We start from the raw sequence: 20,587 nt of genomic DNA on the forward strand, positions 1-20,587 counted from the left end.
TGATATCCACCAACCATTTTCTGCTAGCAATGCACATTCTGGGTCGGTCCAACATTTTAGCAGAAAAGCTGAGTCGAACTATCCTCTCACCTTATGAGTGGTCTCTGAACCCCTTAGTAGTGAAACAGATCTTCCTCAAATGGGGTCAACCTTGCTGCGATCTGTTCGCATCGCCTTCGAGCGCAAAGTGCAACGAGTTTTTCACTCTAATCCCTCCACCGGGGGAGAGCCCCAGAGACGCTCTGGTTCATGCTTGGCCATCCGGTCTTCTTTATGCTTATCCTCCTCTCCCATTAATGACAAAATTCTTGCAGAAAGCTCATCGGTTGGGGAGCAGGGTTATCCTCATAGCCCCATTCAGGCCTCATCAAACCTGGTTCCCATACCTGCGGTCTCATCTCATAGCTCTTCCCTGGATCTTAGATCCCATTCCGGATCTGATTTCTCATCCTTCGGGATTGAAAACCCCGAACCTGGATGACCTCAAGCTTTCAGCTTGGTTGATCCAGTTCCGTTAGTGGCTAGGACTCCCGGCATTTTGTCCGCAGTTAAATCCATTCTGGTGGTGGCACATAAGCCTTCTACCAGGAAAGTCTACAACAGTAAATGGAAACGTTTTTCTGTTTGGGCCAGGCATAGGAATTTGGACCCCTTTACGGCTCCCATTCCAGCAGTACTTGAGTTCTTATCCCACATTTTTCATCAGGGGGCCAGTTCTTCAACTGTGAAGGTTCAAATGGCGGCCATTTCCCACTTCCACATTGGAGACAATCTTGGCCCCTTAGCTTCCTCTAAGATTTGCAAAGCCTTCTTGAAGGGCACTTTTCTTTTAAGACCTCCTGTCAAGAATGCGGTTCCTCCGTGGGATCTAAACTTAGTCCTCCAGGCTCTTACTGGTCCCCCCCTTTGAACCTGCAGCTTCGGTTGACTTAAAGCATTTGTCTTGGAAAACTGCCTTCTTGATTGCTATTACCTCAGCTAGAAGGGTATCAGAACTTCAGGCCCTTTGTTCTAAACCTCCATTTCTTGTCTTCCATAAAGACAGAGTTTCCCTCAGGACTAATCCCTCCTTTTACCTAAAGTGGCTTCTGAGGCTAACATCAACCAATCCATTAATCTGCTTGTTTTCTTTTCTAACTACCAGAACAAAGGGGAGTACAGACTCCATTCATTAGATGTGCATAGACAGTTGCATTTTTATTTGCACAGAACTGCTGCCTCTCGTAAGTCAGAGCAGCTCTTTGTTTCCTTTGCTAAGCCATCTTTGGGTAAACCAGTAATGAAGGTGACTCTAGCTAGGTGGATATCTCCGTGCATTTTACTCACGTACAAAATTTCTGGTCGACCTGAGCCCGTGGGGGTTCGTGCTCATTCTACCCATTCTATGGCTACCTCTGCTGCCTTTTGGTCACGGGTACCCTTGGATGATATTTGTTCTGCGGCTACTTGGGCTTCCTCTCATACCTTTATTTCACATTATAAGTTAAATTTGATATCCAGAGGGAGGGCAGCCTTCGGCTCTGCATTGCTCCGGAATATCCTTCCTTGAGGACCTTCCAAGTATTTGGTAGCTGGGGACTCTGTCCCACAGGTTGCTGATCAAATGAAGTTAACTACTTCAGATAAAGAAGTTATGTACTCACCATAACGTTCCATCTGAGTAGGTAACTTCATTTGTCAGCAACCGACCCCCCCCTCTGTCCCCCTAACCTATAGTTTGTTACCTGAATGATTCATTGTTTCACTCCTGATAGGTATCAGATTAGGATGTTCAGGTGGTTTGTTTTGGTGCTGTGTGATAATCGGGCAAACTCGATCTGAGGACTGGAGGGAGGTAGCAGGGTGTTATGGGTAAGGGGGAGGAGCTTGGAGCTGGGATCTCTAGCTTGGAAAGCTGCCGGCTCGGATCCGGATCGGATCCGATACCCACAGGTTGCTGACAAATGAAGTTACCTACTCAGATGGAACGTTATGGTGAGTACATAACTTCTTTTTTCTGTAAAGGAGGCCGAGCTTTTGATGGGTTTTCTTGATGCAGTAATGAATGTGTAGGTCAATTTTCAGTTGATCGTCTATGATTACTCCTAGTAGCTTTGTGTCATTATCGGGTGGTGTTAAGTGAAGAAATGTTAAATGAGGGCTTAAGGTGGTAAAGGGGTTTTGGGAGGAAGAGTAGGAGTTTTTTTTTTTTTTTTGGGATTGCGTATGAGTTGTTTTTTTGTAAAATAGGTTTGTATGAGATTAAATGATGCTTGTGTAAGGGTGAGCAGTTCAGTTGGGTTGTCTGCTATGGAAATAATTGTGGAATAATCAGTGTACTGTAGGAGAGATGACTGGAGTTCATTGGTAAAGATGTTAAAGAGAAGGGGTCCAAGAATGGACCCTTGTGGGACTCCAGTTTTGATGGGTAAAAAGGGGGAGAGAGCTGAGAGACATTTAACAGATTGTTGCTGTTCAGAGATATAGCTGTTAAACCAAGATATCGTTACAGAGGAAAGATTGAGCTAGGAGAGTTTAGAGAGAAGAATAGGGTGGGAGACAGTGTCAAAGGCTTTGGACAGATCTAAGAATAGGCAGGAGATGAGTTTATTGTTATCTCTGGCTAGGTAAATGGTATTGGAGAAGGAGATGAGAGCAGTGGAGGTGCTGTGATGTGGGTGGAAGCCATGTTGAGTAGGGGTGAACAGGTTGTCTTTTACTACTATCAATGTGTTTTTTAGTGAGATTTCTGAGTTCTCTATAAGCTTGGTAGTGTGAGGGAGATTTTGTCTTGGTCTAAAGTTTCCAAGCTGCATCTCTTTTTTGAATTCGAGACCAAGTTATGTTGGCGAGCCAAGGGGAGATGTGGGACTTAACTCTAATAGTGCGTAGAGGGGCAAGGGTGTTGAGTATGTTAAGGAAGATGGAGTTAAAGTATGATACTGCTTCATTTAGAGCCAATGTGAGAAGAGTGGACCAGTCAATTGCTGAGAGAGAATTGTTGAAAGTCTCAGAGTTAAAGTTAGTCAGTTTCCGACATTCTTTGAATTTGTGGTGTTTGGGAATGTGGGGGGCTGATCGAAGAATTCGTATTGGGCAATGGTCACTGATGGAGTCAGGTAGTGTTTCAGGCTGAGTGTGGTTGGGATTGGAAACAAGAATCCAGTCAATGATAGAACTGGAATTGGTAGCTTTGTTGTGAAAAGTGTGTGGGGGGGGTGAGTTGAGTATATCCTTAAAGGTTAATATAGGTGGTAGGAGAGTTAGCTGTAAGGGTAAGTCAGTTGGTATTAACATCTCCTAGTATAATGGTTTCATTAGGGATGTGGTCAGAGATCCAGTTTAGTATCTGTTCTAGTAGGGGAATGTTATTCCCTGGTGGAATGTAGATGGCAGCAATTCTTATTGTTTTATGATTATGTTTAAAATTGGCTATAAGGAGCTCGGCAGGGTGAAAGATGGGAACAGGGTTTGAAAGTAGGGTTAGGAGGTCAGAGTACAGGATAGCTACTCCACCTCCTTTCTTGTGGGTTCTATCAAGGCACAGTATGTTGGAATTCATTATCAGTATGTTGTGTGGTTTAAGCCAGGTTTCAGAGAGAGTAACTATGTTTGGGGAGTATTGAGCTATTCAAGAGTAGATTTCAGTTATCTTAAAAAGGGTCCTGTGGATGTTGATAGAGTAGAAGGAGAGGCATTTGGGAGTTTGGTAATGTGTGAATGGGGAGGTGTGTGGGGTAGTAGAAGGGGCAGTTTGCATATGCTGTGGGCCAAGGGTTGGGGTGAATATCACCAGCGAGTTGGAGGGTGTTCACATGGTGGAGAAGTGATATATATGAGTAGGGAGTGAAGTATTTTTGTTTTATTCTATGAAGTGAGTATGCTTTGGTAGGTAATTTGATTTTAGAGAGAGTAAATTCAGTAAAGGAGATGAGTGAGGATACTACAGGAAAGCTGAAGTGAGTGTTGGAATGTGTAGTGTAGTGAGTGGGTGTTGGACAGCTGGGGCATGGGAATAGGTGGGTATGGTATAAGGTTAAATAACAGAAGAGTAGAAGTAGGGAAGATATGATGATAAAGTGAAAGGAAAATGAGGAAACTGTGAAGACCATGTTGGTGGGTGTAGGATTGTATGAGAGAGAAAGAAAGAAGAGGAAAAAGGAATGTGAATGATAAAAATGCTAGGTGAGTATAAGAGAGAGGGAGGAGGGATAGAGAAAGGTAGGGAAAATGTTTAGAAGGTGTTTATTGAAAACTAGGAGGGGTAATGAAGAGGAACTGTAGGGATGGTGGAAATGAGGGGTTGGTTCTGATAGGTAAAGGTAACAGCAGGTGTAGAGTAAGGAGGGGTGGAGTGCAGTAGGTGTGTGGATGAGTGGGAAGGGTTAAGATGGGCATGGTGGGTTCTGATTGGAAACAGCTGCAAGAAGTAGGAGTTGGTGAGGGGTGGGGATTTAAGGGGTTAACTATAAAGGAAATTGAAATGGGGTGGGTGGGAATGGGGGTAGGGGAGCGGAGTGAGTCTGAGCATAGCGATGGCGAATGGAGCGGGTAGAGCCAGGAAACAGAAGGCAGCAAGATAGTCAAAACAATGTGTGGAGGAGTACACACACACACACACACACACACACACACACACACACACACACACACACACACACACACACACACACACACACGCACACATATATATCCATGTATGTGTGTGTGCAGGAGGGCAAAAATGCATTTGTGTTTTTTTATAACCTTGGGAGTGTTGTTGCAGCTCTGAGTTGTGACCTCCCAAGCTTTTAGACTTTTGGGTCAATTAACTGTGTGTAAGTTTAAAGAGATACAACCATACATCCATACAAATATTTCAAGCACAGGCATTAATGCTTTTCTAGCTTGACAATATACCAAATAGTTGTTCCCATAATAAGTGTCCAAGTTGTTGTTAAAAATATCTAACTAATGCTTGCTTTGATGGAATTTGGTAGTCTATTCCATGCATCAGCTGTTCTGTCATAGAACCATTTAGTACACTTCTCATTCCTGTAGAATCTTCTACATTGGTTGTCTGATGATTCTCCACACATTTGATAACCCCAAACATTCCCAGAGGTAGTTGTCACTAAATGCCCTGTATACTTGAATAAGGCCTCCAATTAAATCTCCATATGAGACACTGTACAAGTTCAACTATTTTAACATTTCATAATAAATTAAAATTTCGCTTCCATGGATGCCATTAGTGTATTTCTGCTGTAGTCTTTCCAATTTACTTATACTTATTTTCTTATAAGGTTTCCATATTGTTACTCTATTCTCAAGTTTGGGTATAATTTAGCTAACAAACAATGACATCATAATTTCTGATTTTCTAGACTTTATAAATCTTTTTACATAGCCTATACTTTTATAATTGGTTGATATAATTAGAAAAACTCAAAGCTGGATCTACTCATATACACAGATCCTCCAAATCTCATATGCTTAGTTTTTGATGTATTTATCAACATATTATTCTCCTGTGCCCAAGTGATCAATGTAGTCACATTCATTTGCAACATGCCCTATCTGTAACACATGTAATCACTTTACTCAGTTTCAAATAATCTGCAAACAGACTGTAAAACACCTCAGATGAAAAAGGTAGATCTGAAAGATATAACAACAAGTATGGGCCTAGGACAGAGCCCTGTGAGACACACTGACTGTAACCTCGAATTTCACCTGTCCAGTTGCTCTATGATACTTGCCATGCCCTATTTGCAAGCCACGCAACTATCCATCTTATCAAGAGTACATCAATACCTAGTTGTTCTAATTTACTGATCAGTGTTCTGTGTATGACTTTGTCAAATGCTGAAGTTGAATCTATGTAAATCATATTGCAGCACGATTTTTCTTTTGTAGCTATTATTATATTGTTATAGAACATCATGTTGCAGGTGGTAATAGATCTGTGTTCAACATATGCATGCTGATATATGGTTTCAAGTCCCATCCTTTCCAAGTTCTGACAATAACTTATCCAATATTACCTTCTTCATTATTTTTCCACTACATGAAAGTAAATTTAAGGGTCTGTATGACTCTTAATTCCCTTTCTCCTAAAGACAGGTTTAACAAGTGCTTGTCTCCAATCTTGAGAAATCTCCCCATATTTATACAAGCTGGTAAGTAATGGATATAATGGTACTGTAAGTTCTTGCTGAAGTGTTCTAAGGTCATTATTACTAATTCTGTCTCCTCGCTGTGCTTTGTGTGGATCCATTTTGCATAGTTCTTTTTCAATATGATCTAATTTGATTCCATTATCTGAGCTTATCAGCATGTCACTAGGACAATTTATCACTTACTTTGTGGAGCCAAACTGCTTTGCATAAGATTTTGTAAATATATCTATAATCTGTTTTATCTGAGAATAAGTTTTAGAATCTACACACAGTTTATCAATTTGTATGTCTTTATTCCTTCCACATCTTATGTATCTATAAAATGGTTTGCTGCTATGCTCAATATGTTTATATAAAATTTTATTGATCTTATTTCACACTATATTTAATTTGTCTGACCAGCTTATTTATTTCAGTTTTTAAAGTTGTAGTTTAACCTCATTTCTATTTCTTATATTTTTTTGTTTCTCACCCTAATGAAGTATCTTGTTCTTATGGAAATATATCTCCCTGCCATTGTGTGCCTAGATCCTAATGTTAAACAATTTATTTATTTTTGCATTCAAACACTATCTGTTTCAAAACTTTGCACATTCTTTCTGTAGTTTGTCAATTGAACGCGTAACTCCAATTAGTTTTACATAGTGACTGTTTTGCTTCCATATAATCTGTTATTACTCTTCCATGCATTGGTTTGTATTTCGGTTTAGCAGAATTATCTAGTAACAAATTAGCCTTTATAACCCCATGATCACTGCAGATCAATGGTGGTAAAACTTGGCATGATGTAACAGTAATGTCTTTTTGATGATTGCAGTTTTTACTTTTGTAAATAATAAATTAATGCTTTTGGAATTCAGTATGAAGAAGTGAATGAGTGAAACTAAGAAAACACTGGATGAAATAATGCTTTTGGAATTCAGTATGAAGAAGTGAGTGAGAGAAACTTAGAAAACACTGGATGAAATAATGAATACAGTTACATAGGTAGTGACTATGCAGAGAAATCTTTGAAATTTCTCAGTGAACAAAATTTTATGTAAGGAATACAGTTGTAATAGGAAGTAGGAGTTATATGGGAAGAGTTTTTGAAGTGTCACTCTAATATGAAACAGAATTTGTAGCAGTATTTTTTCTTTACTGTCAGATTAGAGTTGAAATAATATTAGGAAGAAAAAAAGTTAATGAAGAGGGTCTGAGATTGATAATCACAACAGTTCACTATTCACAATGGCATGTTTATCTAATAATAAGGTTGATACTGAGGATAACAATAAAATTTAGGAGGAAGAATATTAAAAAAGTAGTAGAAGCCTATATGGGATGTTGTTAAAAAGAGAAAACAGAAGAAGTAAGCAGTACTTTAATTATGGAAAACTGGAAAAGAGGAATGGAAAGCTGTATTTTCATATGCCTACATGTTTATGTTATAATAGTGGAATTAGTTTTGAGACCTACAGAATCAAAACAGTGGAGGGAAGAATGCAGAGCTCAAATAAAAATTCTCAGTGGACTGATTATTTTGGAGAGTGACATATGAAAAAAAAAACTGTTAAGGATTGCATGAAATACAAAAAATGGAAAAGAGTCAGTGTAATATCTGTAATGTATAAGAAACACTTGTGCATGTTTTGTGAATTTTAAAAGGGCTGATGACTTTTTGGTTAATAGTGATGTCAACACAAAAAGATTGCCAAATTCCGGTAATCAAGGCCACACAGGTAGAAACCGCACTCTCCAAAGCTAAGAATACAGGATCCATGGGACGAGATGACATCCCGGGCTGTGTACTACATGAACTATAAAATGAACTGGCACCTCACCTAAGTGCCTTGTTTAATCATAGCCTCACCTCAGGCTTTGTGCCCACTGAGTGGCGCACAGCTACAGTTATCCCACTCCACAAGGGGGGATCTACCTTGGATCCCAGGAACTACTGTCCCATCAGTCTGACAAGCCTGATCTGTAAGGGCATGGAACACATTATCATGGAACTTATAAACAAAGACATTGGCAACCTTCAAACACTGCACCCCACCCAGGTTGGGTTTGTGAAGGGTCAATCTTGTCTCCTGAACCTGATTGACTTCTTTGAATCAGTCTCCAGAGCTGTGGACGAGGGTAAGGCGGTCAACACAGCCTATCTGGACTTCGCCAAGGCCTTCAACACAATCCCCCACTCTGGAATCATAGATAAACTTACTAAGCTGGGCATAAATCCCTACGTCACTCGATGGGTTGCCAACTGGCTTACTGACAGAACCTAGACTGTAAAAGTAGCCGACACCAAATCCAGCTCTAGACAAGTGACAAGTAGAGTACCTCAGGGTTCAGTCCTGAGACCGCTCTTGTTTGGCATCTACTTCTCTGAAGTGCAAGCCAACACTAAGGGACTCTGGCTAACAAAGTTCGCAGATGACTGCAGACTGGGAGCCATTATTGAATCCCCAAATTATGTGGATATTCTACAAAAGGGCCTTACAGAAACAGATGCTTGGTGCCAGAGCCATGGGCTCAAGCTCATTGCTAAGAAATGTATAGTTATCCCCTTTGGGAAAAACCATGTACCCACGAATTACCACATAGGTGGCAGTACACTAAACACCAAAAGTGTGATGAGAGACTTAGGGATACAGGTGGACAGTGGTCTCACCTTCAATAACCACATCGCCACAACAGTCAGGAAATCCTTCTGTGTGGCACATCTCATCACTAAGGGCTTTTCATCCAGAAAAAAGGAGGTCATTGTCCCACTGTACTCATCCCTCATTAGACTCATTATACAGTACAACGCCCCATTTGATATGTACCTCACAAGACATCTGCAACAGCTGGAAAGGCCGCAGAAATACCTCACTAAAAGAATCACAGACCTAAAGCAGATGCCCTATGCTGACCATCTAAAAAAAACTCCAGCTATACTGTGTGGCATATCGTCTACTCAGAGGCGATCTCTGCTTAACATACAAGGCCATGTCAAACTCTGAGCTGTTGGACATGCTTCACTTAAATCCCAGTCCCTCAGAGCCACACACTCCAGGGATCTAAACCTTGTCATCACAATGAACAAAACATGCTGGAGGGATAGGTTCCTGACCCAGAGACTCCCCATACTCTGGAATAGACTGCCCATACATGTCAAGCAGAGTGCCTCCTTGGCCCTCTTCAAAATGAACCTTGACAATTGGATGGAAGATAGGAAATTCACCCCGGGGATCACGTCAGGCGCCCTGCTAGACAGGGGTCCAGGGAAGTAAATATTGTGGGAAGAAATATCCAGGGAATTGTTATGGCTAGGTTTGTAAAGGCCCTAGGGCCAATAGCCTAGTACCAACTTATGAACCTATGAACCTAAGTATTACAACCTGGGATTTTTTGGATTATATACAGGATTAAAACTAGAAGATGTGAAAAATACATGTATGCTTATGATGATCTGTTTGGGAATGTGGCTGGAGTGTGGCAGGAAATGCTGTGTTGTGAAAAAGCTTTGTACAGAAACAAAAAGGATGCAAATTAAGAAATTCAGAAGATAAAAACAGTATTGTTGTCTGGCCTTGTGGTCTAGATGGGTAGAGCCCTGACTCTGCCCCGGATGACCTGTTTTCAGCTAGTGGCATGTATGCTAGAGTGCCTTGACAGGGAAAGAGGACATTGAGCAGCTGATGCCAGCTCAACCATCCTGGGGAGCGGACGGCAGCTGATCTAACTACATTGATGAGATCTGCTTGAATATCACCCACAACAGTGAGCGTGGCATGCCCACAGTGCTTAGCAATGCACCTTTTGTCCAGGATTCTGTGTGTGTATGCACTTCCTGAGAAAGTATTAATCATAGACCATGCTGGGAAGGGAATTAGTGTAAACCAGTGGATATGCAGACTGGCCTGCTCTCTAGCACACAGAAGTCAGCTCCTAAGGGGAATGAATAGGCCAATTAGGCTTAATGGTCAAGGAAGGAATGGTCCAACTATGGGAATAATACATTGCAGAATGTTTTGGAGGAAGAATGAGGTTTAAGGGAATGCAGAAATTGAGCGAGCTATGTAATGTTTGATTGACAACGATTGTATAGAAGATTATATGTGATATATGTTTGCAACTGAAAATATGTCAGTATGGTTTGTCATTTATATAAATGTATGATTGATTATGTCATGAGTGATAATTCAATAAAAATGTTTCTTATTTAAGAGAAAAAAAAAAAGAAGAGTGGTGGAGAAGTCTGTCGCTCACCCTGATGTAAGAACTGAATCGGCCAGTTGAGTATAGGAAAGGAAAGCTATTAGACTAGTCTGGCAGAGACACTCCAAAAAATATTGAAAAAAGAATAAATGGATGTGATATTTGGAAAAAAAGAGGGAACTGATGTCACAACTGAATGTATTTTTGCCCTTTTCTTCTGATTGTTCTTCTTTTTCCCCTTTATTAGTATATAACTTTGAAAGTCACTTTATTTCTCTCTGCAGCATAGGCAGATGGGACATTGGTTTAATATCTCATCTAAAGGACAGTGCCTCAGGAGTGCAGAGTCCACCTTAAAGCGCATTACAATATCAGTGTTGGAAAATAAATTCAACAACCTAAGTATAAAAAGTACTGCCTTCAAGGATAGAATTGTAGATAGGCTTCAGGATTGTATGCTAAACAGCAGGACAGCTGAATTCTTCAGAATGATCATGAGGTAGATGGAAAATAGGGCGGGAAAGGGGGAAAGAGGAAGAGGCTGCTGCAGGATACTAACTGCACTGGTCCTCTGCGCCTACCTAGAGCAGTTCTGTGCAGGTATACATATTTAATGGTTCTGCTATATCTCATGCAGATGGAATTGGTCAAGGCTTCATCCAGGCAAAATAAACCAAAGAGAGGTTCAGCTTAAGTTGCTCTGCACCCCATGTGGAGAAGTTGCCACATAATGCTTACTTTTTGTACTGACTGAGTGGTTTTACAACAGTGGAAAAAAATGAAAAGTCCTGAACAGTTTGAAACACAGGTCCAGCACAAATAGTAACTGTGTTGACAGTGATTCCCTCTGGAGAGCAGAGACTGATGAGTTTCAATGTTGGAAATGAACTCAAGAAGTTGAAACCTCATTCGGCTCTCACTTGACCAAGGGTAGAGAAACCATTATTTTGTAACTGGTCTCATTTGTGAAATGAGCAGTAGAGTACTGAGTAGGTATGTTGAACTGTTTTGTACACTACATATAGTTTTCAGACGAAATGTAAAACCTGATGCTGAGATTGCATTTGCCTTTAAAAACCAAGCCCTTGAGCACGATGAATGACATGCTGGTCTTGCACCTGTATGTATGCATATTTATTCCTGCAGAAGAAGATTATTTGGTCTGTTTAATTTGCTGAGCTGCTACAGTTTGCACTCCAGAGATGTACCACCCGTTTGATTTTTTTCATTTAATTCTACCAGTCCAAAAAACATGTAAAATCTCTGTGATTTCACTGTGTACCACCCCCTTGTGAAGTTAGCTGTAATCCTGTCTTTGAAGAAGCATTTTCACAAGTCCTGGCTATCACTGTGTCCTTTAATTTGTAGGTTTTACTGTATATCCTCTTTATCCTGATACCTTTACAAGCCCCATTTATGCGCTTAGATTCCCATATTATCATATCATATCCTGTTTCCCTCAAAGCCTCTCATCACTTTCTTCCATGTCTCCTCATTAGTTACCCCTTTATTTCTCTAATTTTTTCTGTGGCCTTTTTCTGTACTTTTTTTCCAATGTAACTTTTACATACGGGGTGGTTCAACTGCAACTTTTACAGTGCTTTCTATACCCTTTTAGGGCTCCCTACCATGAGACTGACACTTAAATGACCGTAAAGATAGACTGAAACTAAAATCTTGAAAGCTGCAGAAAACTGGAAATTTACAAATGAAAATTACTACAAAATATACATTTAATATGCATTATTAAAATAAATAAACAATATTTTTCCATTGAAACCATTTTTCCTTATGCTCTAAATTGTACAACCTTGGATTTTTATATATATTTGAGAAATGGATGCACAGTCATGCTGTACTGTACAGGTAGCTTGAATTCCAGGTTTTGTTTTGAAGTATACAATCAGTATTATTCCAGAATTATGACTTACATTTTTTTTTTATCTTTCAGGATTATAGTTTCAGTCTTATAGGGTTGCCACATTTGAAAGAGACTAAAACCTGACAAAACCCCCACCCTTTGTCACACTCACTGTCACACCCATTTTGATAAGTAAATGTACTTTGCTTCTCTCTTCACCATTAATAATCATGCCAGCAACAGTTTTGAAGAAACAGCAAATATTATTGTAAATGCAGGAGATAACCACATGTATAAACATGCTGCACATGTTAAAAGATGCTTGTAATATTGTTTTAGCACCTGGTATGTTTGTTGAACCTATTACACTAGATAAGTATGGGGGACCACAGGATCAAAAAATCATGTATTAAAAACAATGCAAAGTTCAGCACAACTCAGGCAGGAATATTTAATGACACAAATAATTACACAAGTAAGCGCTTTCACAATTACAAATCTCTTCTTCAGACATAACCATAGTGAAAAACACTCACATTTAAGATGAGAACCAACCAATCAGATTCAAAGGACTTAAAACTTCTAAACACATTTTAAGATACAGTTAACAATAACAGTAAAAACAACTGCTTAGGCTAGTTTCCTGGCTGCTGTTTTTATCTATCTAAAAATCATACTGAGGAAACATGGAAATGACTACTATCTGAACACTGTTTCCTTTTAAGTGTACTTTAAAATTGTTCTCAATTCAAGTTTTATTCCTGTCTACAATATTATTTATACCAAAGATAAAAAGCATATGTAATTTAATAACATAGAACATAAAGTTTAACTGGAGATCAAATCTATTGTTTCACTTTTATAAAAAAGAATGAATGAAAGATAAGTCTGAATACTTCTAAGACGCATCATAAAATGATTCTTTTGATTAGTCTAACCACCTATTAATTGTCACATTTGCATCATCCAGAATGTTAAAACACAAAGGCTGTGCTGACAAAATGATTGAAATGTAAATAAGAAATCCAAGTGAAAACAGTAAACATTTTGGGAAATATACCTCAGAAATAACTCTCAAGATGATTCAAAATACCTGACAAGTACTCAGAATTTAATTACTGACAGAGACCATGATTTCTGGATTCTTGACAGACACCCTTATTTCCTGACTGCCAGGAAAATTTTCTGACAAGTGGCCACCCAACAGCCTTGTGATCTTCAGTCATTTAAGCTTCAGTCTTATGACAGGGAGTCATGTGATGCGACTATCATGTGACAGTGATTATTGTCTATACAAAACCTATATATTTTTTTTTTGTTTCTTCACTTTCATATATTTTAACTTGTTTTATACTTAGAAAGCAAAAAGCATGATTTAGATGAGTGCAAAGATTTACTTTTTTTTTTTTTTACCCTTACAGTTTTGTTTGGAAGAAAGCTTTCCATCAGTAGTGCAAGAAGGGAAAATGTATGCAGCAACTCTGACATTGCTTTCAGTGTACTTTTCCTCTGAACTCATTCTTTGCATTCCACCTGTTGGACTTCAACCTGAGCAAGTTCATATTTCCTACCCAGGTAAGTACTGCTAGTCAAAATTATTAAGTTTTTATCTGTTAGTGATTTACTTGCAAAGCCCAAGGCATCTTAGTTTAACATTTCTCACACTATGTTTGTTTTCTGTATTATTGGTGTGGAAGATTCTTAGTAACGGTGGGTTAAATGAAATTTTAACAAACTGCACAAGGATGGCATAGTACCTGAATAGTGGTGAAAGGTAATTGAGATTCCACTTAAATAATGTGGGTGCAAAGGATTAGCAAAAACTATAAACCACTTTGCTTTACCTCAATTGGCCAGGAAAAAAATGATGTAGTTACTTTTCAAGAAAGTAATTATTGAGTATGTTATTGCCAAAGGGGCACAGGAGCAAAATCAGCACAGAATAAATAACAAAAACAATTCATGTCATGAAAATCTGAGTGTTTTGACTATGTAACTGCTGTAGTAAATAAAGAAGTGTCTTTAGATATGGCCCATTAAAATCATTGTCCAGCAACACAACAAAATAGAACAATATTCATAGACTGATCTTAGTTTTTTTTTTGGTGAGACTCAGGAAAGTGTCACATGTCCCGACAGAGAGAGAGAGAGAGACAGAGACAGAGGAGCATTACAGAGACAACATAGATCAGAGCCAAGAAATCTGTAGTTATCTGAAATTTGTAATACTCTAGAAGCTCTTGCCGCTGTTGTCAGTACTAGTAAACCTAAATCCAGTTTAAGGCAGAATTGTACCGCAAAGAGCACCTGGATAAAAGGTAAATAAATAAGGAGTAAGCAGCGACCCATTGCACCTGGATGAAAGGTAAGTAAAAAAGGAGTAAGCAGCGACCCATTGCACCTGGATGAAAGGTAAGTAAATAAGGAGTAAGCAGCGACCCATTGCACCTGGATGAAAGTTAAGTAAATAAGGAGTAAGCAGCGACCCATTGAGGAGGCATTCATGATGAGAAGGGGCAGAAAGTTACTGATGAGAGAGAGGTAGTCAGTCAGGCAAGAAGGTAAACTAGTTACATCAGCAGGCTTCTGGGTCCAGAAAATTAAAAAGCACTCTGAGGCCTTTGTCTTACTAGGAAAGCAGCAGGAAATCAGGCAGGACAAAAAAGAGAGGCAGAGGAGCAGTACAGAGATGATTCAGCGGAGCCATGGCACCTTTAGCAAACATCTCTTAAAAGCATTTGTGGCACTAAGAGCTAAGCCTTGGCTAGAGCAGAACTGCACCACATGAAGTATGTAATTTGGAATTCAGATTAATAAGGACTGGGCAGAGATCTGCTGAGGAAGCACACTTGGTGATGAGCAGCCTATCGGTGAAGAGGAGAAAGTAATCAGTCAAGCAAGAAGTATGGTAGAGACACAGGCATACTTCAGAGATCAAGGACATAATTCCCCACAGCTAACCCACAGAAGGATAAAGTCCTGACTGTGACCCAGGTCACTGGAGTTTGATTAGCGGTTCACAGGCACATAATTTCCTTTCTTTGTTGTATAGAGGGATTAAGCTCACATACGACCCAGATCACCTGAGTTTGATTAGTGGCTTGGGTTCTGGAAGGACCAGGGCTGGATGTTGGGAGTGAATGGATGACACCAGCTCACATATCCTTGAGGGAAGGAGTAGGTATACCCACTGCACTGTTGATTTAGCAGGAGTGTTTAGGAATAGCAGGCTGCACCTATTGATTCAGTGTATATTCTTGAATGCATGTCTCTCAGCTGTCCATATTTTTGCCTCATGTATTTGGACTGTCCCTCGTGTAATATTTGGTTGTCTGGCAAATCATTGAGGGTTGAAGTCACTAAATAATGACCGACCTTTTAGTTTCAGACTTCATACTCTCCAGAACATGCATGCTAATATAAAACCTTATTTTCTAACAACTTTCTAAGTTAATAAGAGTAATACTTAAAATCTGTTCCTGATTTTGGGACTTTGTCCAGCCATTAATTTGGGTTTGTCCAGATTTATTGCACTAAGAGGTTGAGAAGTATAATTGCAGGTAACTGAAGAGGTGTTCACATGTGTATGAGAGCACATATGGAACCTCCTTGAGCAGCAGCATAAAAGGAAGCCATGAGGATTGATTAGGTACTTTGGAGGACCCACAATAATGCAGTATGGCCTCCTCTCTAACACATGGCTTTCACCTCATGGGGGAACAAATGGGCTCAAATTGGCTGTAGGGCTATAGCCCTGATTGAACAAATAAATTAGCCTGGCTGTTTCCCCCTACTGGAGAAACAGAAGGGTCAGTTAGGTTCAGGGATTGGTACCTGATGGTGGTCATGTGAGGGATTTAAAAAAAAAAAGATCAGTGACATAAAATTCTTTTGAAGTCTGTCTTTACCAAAGAGAATAGGTTCATAGATTACTAGGCTAACAACTCAGGGGGCCTTTCTAAGCATAGCCAAGTTTTCCCAAAAGAATAATGATGTTCTGAATCTGAACAGGACATTGGGGGCCAGGCATTTATAAGCAGAGCAGTGCAGAAGCATCCCAGGGTTGAGAGAATAGTTGTCTAGCCACTAGCATGTGTCACTGCTTTAAGAATTGTTAGCACTAGCAATTCTGCCTGGAACAAGGTGCTGTTGAGCATGAGGCTGCACAGAACTGCGTGGTGCAAATTGACTTTCAGTGGGGTTGGAGTGTTAGTTAATAATAAAAAATAGAAAAAAGTATTTTTTTGAATACGACAGGTCACAAAGAGTTGCACAGTAAGAGGAAGGGGTAAGATAAATAAAGGTAGAGCACAATAATAATGCAAGTTGAAGAACAAAATGGAGAATTTGGAAGAGGGGAAGAAAGACGGGACCAAGCACAAAGGAGAAGAGAAGGCAGAAAATTAAAAAAGGAAATCTAAGTCAGAGAGGTGTGTTGTAGACCATGAAGATATTCCATGAGAAAATAAGAGAAAATGCAATAGAAGTAGAAAGGCAGGAGCAAGGCAGAAAAAAAATAAAAGAACAGGGAAAGCCATTAGAAAAGCAGAAAAGATAGGATGAGTGGAAGGTAGAAGTGGATGCATAGTCTGAAAAAAGGGAGTAGTTGTGTTGGGTCATATAGTAGGACAGTTGTGTGGCATAGGGTTCTGTGGAGTGGTAGGGGTTGCAGAGTGTAGCATGTACTGGAGTGTATTGAAGTGGAAGTTTGGGAGCTTAGAAGACTCTAATCCATGTGGCTGGAGTCGCAGTCACCACCTATTCAAAAAAATAAATAAATAAAATATTACCAATGGTGTACCACAGGGCTCAGTGTTGGACCCTCTCTTATTTTGCATCTGTTTCTTAGATTTTCAGGTCAACACTCCTGACCTATAGTTAACTAAGTTTGCAGATGTCTGTAATTTGGTTGTAATTATTATTCATTCTTGCACTAATTCATAATTGTTCCAACTTGGGTTAGACCATGTTAACAATTGGTGCAAAGATAATAGTCTCAAATTAAATGTGAAAAAATGTAGCGTAGTTCATTTTGGTAAACAAACATTTTTGCATACCATATATATGACACACCCCTCCAATCAGATACTGTTGTAAGGGAGCTAGTCACTCTTGTTTATAGTTCTTTATTGTTTGACTATCATGTCTCTGCCCTCTGTCTGTCTCACTTAATTTCCAAAGGCATCTCCACTAGATCCAGCTGAGCATCCAACTGCTCCGGATTGTGCAGAATGCTCCGCATTTAAGATGAGCGAAGCCACCGATGTTAAGTTGTCAATCTCGCCTTCATTCTTGCTTGATGGGTTCGGAGCCGATCCTCGGCTCCGACTCGGCACTTGCTAAGCTCGAGAGTCACTTTTACCAGCTCGAGGCAGCCCCATATCCCATGATGCAAGGCGGTAAGTACCCAGATCTCGTTTGCCGCTTCGCTGATGAGGTCCTCCTTTTACCAGCTCCTGGTAAGTGATTTTTACATTACTATTTTTGCCCCTTTTTCTTCTAAAACTTTAAAATTTATAGTTTTAACACAGTTGTAGTCCTTTTCTGACTAGAAATTCCCTGTCTCCTTAAAACTTTTAGTCAGACTCTCTCCCATCCCATCCCCCCCTTGTTAGGGTGTGTGTGTGTGTTTTTGATAGTTTTTTGGGATATATATAATTTAATTTCTTGGACTGGTGTTGTGTGTGTGTATTATTCACCATGTCTAAGGAAAGGGTCTCAGGCTTTAAGAAGTGTGACTCGTGCTGTCAGAAGATGTCTCTGACAGACGGTCACACTTCTTGCCTTTACTGCCTGGGGCCTCTTCACCTGCAGGACTCCTGTGCTATATGTCACTCTTTTAGCCAGAGAGTCCTGCAGGAAAGAAGAAATAAATTGATTTTGAGGGGCCTTCTTAAGCCGGAGGGCTCTCCGGCCAAGTCGGCTCCATCTAAGACTTCAAAGTCTTCCAAGGCCCAGGCTTCTGTGTCCAAGCCTGTGGCCTCGGCTCCGACTCTTTTAGAGTCGAGATCGGCTCCGGCTGGAGCCGATTCTGGTTTACTCAAACCTTCGGCACCGATGGCTATCGGTGCCGATTCTGGTTCGACCACTTCGGTGTCGGCTCCGATCGGTTCCGACCACCATGTGGCTTAGGCATCAGTGTCAGCTCCGATCAGCTCCGACACCCTTACTTTTATGGCTGTATCGGCTCCGGCTGGAGCCGATGCATCGAAGCTACCTGTCGGTGCCGATAAGTTGTCGGCTTCGACACTTTCTGTGGTTTCATCGGCTCCGATGGTTCCTTCGAGGAAGAGGTCTAGGTCCCCTTCCTTGGAGCCGATACTCTCGGCTCCGGCTTCGCCTCTCCTCTCGGAACGGAGCCATCGGAGCCGATCTTCAAGGTCATCCAGGCTTTCTGACCATGATTTAGAGAGAGTGGTCAGTAGATTACTAAAGTCACAGGCACTGGCCCAAATGCTACATAGTCCGTCTCAGCAGACGACTATTAGTCCACACCCCATTGCAGTTCCTCCTTCGACTCTACCCCAGAGTTTGGAGTTGGAGTCTTCGGGAATAGTTTCTGCTACGGCTGAGGGACAGATACCCCCTTCTGTTCCTTCAGCCTCTACTCTTATCTCCTCTTCGAGACCTTCCTTAGAGGGATTCGTGGCGGGCTTCCTGGTCTCCTCCGAGGGGTGAGTGGCATCGGACCCTTGTCCGACCCGCTCTTCCCTTGGAGCCTCGGCCTTGGTGAGCTCGGCTCCGACATCTGCCTCGGAGCCTTCCTTTTCGGTGGGTCCTGGAGTTCCTAGCTCTTCGGAGCGGGCACTTTCGGACCTCCCTGGGAGGGGAGCCTTCGAGGTGATGAGTGTGCTGGCCACTGGACTCAGCCAGCAGTCTGTTCCCTTAGCTCCTCCCTCTATAGTGCCTGTTGACATCTCTGCCACTTCTCTTGCTCCCGGACCCAGAGATCCTCCGCCTCAGGTTTCCCCACTGGGACTATCCCCCTCTTCCGAGGATTCTCCTGATTTGTCGGGTGATCCTCCGCGGAAGAGGATTTGTAAGAGGAAACACGTAGACTCCCCCGAGTCTATCACATCGGATACTGACTTAGATGAGTCAGAGGGATCCCCAAGATCCCCCTCTGAGGATGTCTCCTTCTCAGACATCCTAGAACTCCTTAGACAGAGGGGAAACTGGCCCACCAACAATCCCTCTGAGGATGACTCAGTATACCTGGAGGCGTTTGGATCTCGGCCCTCCACCTCCTGGGTGTCTCCGCCTTTCGACCCCCTTATTCAGGTTATTGCTCGAAAGGAGTGGGCTGCTCCTGACTCTGTAGAGCCAGTCCCTAGGAGGCCTTCTAAATTTATTACTGCTCCGTCGGACAAACAATTCCTCACAAAAGGTGTCCCCGCTGATGCCATGGTGGTGGCGGCTGCCACTAAGAAGGAACTTGCAGATCCTTCCGTACCTGTCCATCCTCCTTATAAGGACTCTAGGACCATGGATAGATATGGTAAGCGGATGTTTTCTTCAGCGACCTTTGCTATGCGTTCGCTGAACTACCTATGTCACTTCACCAGACTCCAGAGGGATATCCTTAAGGAGCTAGGTGAAGTAGTACAGGATCCTATAGCTGCAGGGGCTCAAGAAAAAATTGCTTCGCAGCTAGGAACCCTTAACTCCATTGCTAACTCCTCCATGCGGCTGATATCATATGCTGCTGATGGAGCGAGTAGAGCCGCAGGTACAGGAGTGGCTCTTAGATGCCAAGCCTGAATGCGGCTCTGTAATTTTGCAGATCCCTTTAAGGCGTCCTTCACAAACTCCCCCTTTGATGGGTCAGCTTTGTTTGGCCCTCAAGTGAAGGAAACGTTGACCAGGTGTGAGCAGGACGGCAAAACTCTTTCTGCCGTAGGAGTCCGTTTTTCCACCCCTTCTAGACCTTACCCCAAAGGACAGAAGGGTGGCAAAATGTGGTTCCGCAAATCCCAAGGAGTCACGCCGGATTCACGTGGTCAGTTTACCCCTAGAGGCAGAGGGGTAACAACAACAGGCGCCGCTCTAGAGGCAGAGGGGTCCACAAAAACAGGGAAACAGAGAGTCTCTCTCTTACAAGCCCTTTCAGCATCTCTGAGATGTTGCCCGGCTGTCGCCTTGGAGGCAGTCGGGGAAGACTATCGCTGTACCCAGAAGCCTGGCGTTCCCTCACTCAAGACAGATGGGTACAGTCGATCATATCCGAGGGTTACAAAATTCCTTTCGAGGAAAGTCCTTTCTATCCCTCAAATTCCCTTCCAGATGTACCACCGGTCTAAAGGAAATTGCAGAGTTAGAAGTCTTAAAACTACTGCAAAAGAGCCATTCAGCCAGTTACAACAGATCATTCAGAGCCGGAATCTACTCAAGGTTCTTTTGG

The 20,587-nt window shown here is 41.5% G+C and overlaps 2 protein-coding genes across 3 annotated transcripts in view; both read left to right on the forward strand.

Moving 5' to 3' along the window:
• ATP10A (ATPase phospholipid transporting 10A (putative)) overlaps positions 1–20,587 on the forward strand; it is a 1,517,068-nt gene that overhangs the window by 1,254,336 nt on the left and 242,145 nt on the right. The window lies entirely within an intron of this gene.
• ACP7 (acid phosphatase 7, tartrate resistant (putative)) overlaps positions 13,523–20,587 on the forward strand; it is a 1,845,593-nt gene continuing 1,838,528 nt past the window's right edge. Inside the window, exon 1 of one of the 2 annotated variants that reach the window (XM_044073975.1) lies at positions 13,523–13,761. In XM_044073975.1, coding sequence (XP_043929910.1) covers positions 13,566–13,761 — 196 coding nt within the window. In that variant the 5' untranslated portion in view covers positions 13,523–13,565. The remainder of the gene's footprint in view (positions 13,762–20,587) is intronic. The other variant, XM_044073976.1, reaches the window with a different exon arrangement.

This window comes from Protopterus annectens, chromosome 6.part0 (assembly GCF_019279795.1).
Source record: "Protopterus annectens isolate FY-2018-M chromosome 6.part0, PAN1.0, whole genome shotgun sequence".
Lineage (NCBI taxonomy): Eukaryota > Metazoa > Chordata > Ceratodontiformes > Protopteridae > Protopterus > Protopterus annectens.